Here is a 3,769-nt window from a genome sequence, read left to right on the forward strand (position 1 = left end):
ATTCTATGGAAATTAACAGCTGATAAACTGAACAGTGAACACAAACAGTGAACACAATATCTGCAGGAGTTTGTGTAAAACGAGCAGTTTGATGAATTTTGAGCAGATTATTTGTAATCTGGGTTTGAGGGTCATCAGGTGATTAATGAGAGAGGAAGTCAGAAAAAACAACAAGTCCTGACACACAAACTCTTTGTGTCTTTCGTAAATTAAATTGATGATTTCAACTGTTTTAGCCTCCAACATTTACATCTGAAACCATGATCGTGTTCTCATTCAGCGCTGCAGTATCACGGAGAAGGGCAGTCATTTTTTATGGAAAAAGTTTGATTTACAGGACAGAATAGCAGAATGTATTGCTTTCTCACAGGCTTGTGGTCACAGAGTATCATAAACAAGGCTGTAATTAAAACAGCAGCTACTGAAGTATTTAGAAGTGTATTTTTTTTACATATTTGATGTTAAAAAGCCACAACCAGTTCCACGGTCTCCGTCTGAAACACAAATACAAACAGCATTTTTTCCAGTTGGCGTTGTGCATCAGTCAGCATTGTTCTGCCAGCTGAATGTTTTTTTTCTAAAATGGTGAAGCCGTGACTCAATTTTCATGAGTGGATGGAGTGAATGCATAATAATGTAGTTGTCTCACGGTTTGTAGGGCCTGTATGGATGCTGCATCTCTTCTTTATCTGATGTTCATTTCATAACGATCCTAACTGCCTGAAGTCAAGCAGCAGAAATTAAAACGTGAGTGAGAGGTCGCTCTTACATGTCGCTGTTTAGGGTGTTTTCTTTGCTGGATGGGACGCTTTAAAAAAAGAATATACACATCTCCAGATAAAAAGGTTCAGAAGCACTGGTTTAATCTTATAAATGTGTATATTTTGATGTACAATTTGGCACAACAGCAGAGAGGAATGTAGTGTAAAAAGGTAAAGAAAGAGAATAAAATACAGTAAAATGTATCTACTAAAATCTGTACAAAGTGTAACTCTGCAAAGTAACTAAAGCTGTGAGATGAATGTGAGTAAAAGTATAAAGTAGCTTAAACTCTACACCCCCGCTCTGTAGCTCTCTCATGGCATCAAAACAGGAAGGAATTGGTAAAAGTGGTAAAAGTGGTAAAGTACCAAAACAGTAGGAAAGGTTTCAGGTAGTTCTGCTCAGAAACAGCCGATCAATTAATAAGTCGTTTTACTTCTTTACATTACATCTACCTGAGTAAAAATGGCTCCCTGGTACACTGTAAATGCTTTACGTGTCCTGGATGTTATGTGTTAAGTTTTGTTTCTGAAAATAGAAAAATATACAAAAAACGATGCAAAATAACATAAATTACATAAAATACTCATATCTTGTCTCTGTTTCTCGTAGGTCCTCATCACAGATCACATGGCTTCACCTTGACTCCGCCCACCTCAGTCTCTCCTCTTAACGGGGAACTCCAGATCCTCGATGGTTTACCACAGAAACGCCATTTTGCTGTCTCTCACCCTCTAAGAGTCCGTTCATAAAGCTCCCTCCCCATCACCACCATGGCAGCTGCCCCAGACGCGCCCTGCCTGTCGGAGCTCGGCGGACTCCCCAACAGGAACATCAGCCTCATCTCCGGCACCCGCCCCTGCAACCGGAGCACCGTCAGGACCTCGCCTTACACCCCGCAAGCCACCGCCGCCTTTGCCATTGCCATCACGTTCATGATGCTCCTGACCATCGTTGGGAACATCCTGGTCATCATAGCTGTCCTGACGTCGCGCTCGCTAAAGGGTGCTCAGAACCTGTTCCTGGTGTCGCTGGCTGCTGCAGATATCTTAGTGGCCACGCTCATTATTCCGTTCTCGCTGGCGAACGAGCTGCAGGGCTACTGGGCGTTCAGCTCCATCTGGTGTGAAATCTACCTGGCGCTGGACGTTCTCTTCTGCACCTCCTCCATCGTGCACCTGTGCGCAATAGCACTGGACCGCTACCTGTCGATCTCCCGGCCCGTGTCCTACGGCGCCAAACGCACTCCTGTACGCATCAAGGCGGCCATTATCGTCGTCTGGCTGATCTCCGCGGTCATCTCCTTCCCTCCTCTTCTCACCCTCGACAAGAGCGAGGGAGGCGAAGAGGTGTGCGAACTCAACAACGAACGCTGGTATATTCTCTACTCCACAATCGGCTCGTTCTTCGCCCCGTGTGTGATAATGATTCTGGTGTATATAAGGATTTATCAGATCGCCAAGCAGCATACACGCTGCCCGCCCGGACAGAAGCACAAATCGGTAGCAGGAGGAAACGCAGTTGTGGCAACCAGCGAGCCTCCAGTGAAGTTAGAGTCAGAACAGAATGGGGATCAAGGAGGTACGACTGCCTGCCAACAAGATAAAGTCCTGAACAAAATGTCTGGCTCGCATTCAACCGCGTTATGGCATCAAAACCCGCCTGGCAACATCCCGAGCCAAGACTGCCCTCCTGATTCGAGTGCAGCTCCGGCAATCCCCCAAATCCTTTCAGCTGTTCCCCACAAACAGCCCCAGACCAATCCCGAAGAAGGCCGCGAGGCGCTTCCCGACAACTTCTCGAGCTCCGGCTCCGACTGCGAGCTGGAGGGAGCGGACGGGAAAGTAGAGACGAACAAGGCTGACGAGCAAACTACGGGAGCAAGCAAAGGGTTTAAAGTTCAGGTGCTGAACCTGGCCTGCAGGTACAGAAACACTATGGCCACGTCATCCGGCACCAAACTGGTACATGAGGAAACACCTAAGATCCAGGGGACACCCATTTCCCGCCGCAAAGCCATGGTGAACCGGGAGAAGAGGTTCACCTTCGTGTTGGCTGTCGTGATGGGAGTGTTTGTGATCTGCTGGTTCCCATTTTTCTTCTCTTACTCTCTCCAGGCGGTGTGCCCGAAGACCTGCAGCATCCCAAACCCCTTGTTTAAATTCTTCTTCTGGATTGGCTACTGCAATTCCTGCCTCAACCCGGTCATATACACCATCTTCAACAATGATTTCAGGAAGGCCTTCAAGAGGATACTGTGCCGGGACATAAAGGGTACTTTCTTCTAGACAGGAACGTGGTATTATGTTCTGAATTGCTGGCGGACAGAAAGACCGTTTATCTGAAGATAAAAAATGATTTCTTTCTCTCTGAATTTGACCGGGATTGACCCTCTGAAGCATCGACACAAACACTTGTACATTAAGAGGAAATTGCGTCCATTTTCTTTTCTCCTTGTGTTAGTCTGAACGCTGTTAGCTGAGTCAGAGCCACACTGACAAAGGAGATTTCAGAAAGCCACAGTCAAGTGGCTGAATCAATTATCTTTAATGTTATTTAAGAATACAGTGTAATTGTATATTCAATGACTGAAGAAGAGTGATTTGATTACAATTTGAAACGGAAGTCAAGAGGATACAGGGTCTGTGTTCAGTAATTTAAAGTACAAACAGAACTACGATGTGTGTTTGTGTGTGAGTGTATGCATGGCAGAGGAGGAGAGTTGCCTGAGGGTCTTACTGGAAGAGAACAAATATCACTAAGTGTCCTTTATCTGAGATAAAATGGGCACTCAAAGAACACAAGATCAGGGAAAATGTGAGCATCGTCCTCTCTGTGCCTCTCGCTGTTTTTCTTCTCTGTTTCTTCCTCCATCTGCGACCTGTAGGGCTGCTGTCCCCGAATACAGATCGTCCCAGTCACACGTTTATGATATTAACTTAACTCTCTGCTGGCTTGTTTGGGTCCTAAATGCCTGATTTCACTGCAGCTTTTTTTTATTGAGATG

The 3,769-nt window shown here is 45.7% G+C and overlaps 1 protein-coding gene across 2 annotated transcripts; it reads left to right on the forward strand.

The window, feature by feature from the left end:
* The first annotated feature begins 1,508 nt into the window (after window positions 1-1,508).
* On the forward strand, window positions 1,509-3,152 carry LOC118332320 (alpha-2B adrenergic receptor-like). Of its 2 annotated transcripts, XM_035667548.1 has the most exons (2): window positions 1,509-2,337; window positions 2,596-3,152. In XM_035667548.1, exons 1-2 carry the CDS (start codon window positions 1,536-1,538, stop codon window positions 3,048-3,050), a joined length of 1,257 nt encoding a protein of 418 aa, XP_035523441.1. In that variant the 5' UTR covers window positions 1,509-1,535; the 3' UTR covers window positions 3,051-3,152. The 2 variants fall into 2 exon arrangements, with proteins under 2 accessions (XP_035523441.1, XP_035523440.1); XM_035667547.1 differs by having other exon boundaries at window positions 1,509-3,152.
* Window positions 3,153-3,769: the final 617 nt, after the last annotated feature.

Source organism: Morone saxatilis, unplaced genomic scaffold (assembly GCF_004916995.1).
Source record: "Morone saxatilis isolate NCDOM2014 unplaced genomic scaffold, NCSU_SB_2.0 Contig21, whole genome shotgun sequence".
NCBI lineage: Eukaryota > Metazoa > Chordata > Actinopteri > Moronidae > Morone > Morone saxatilis.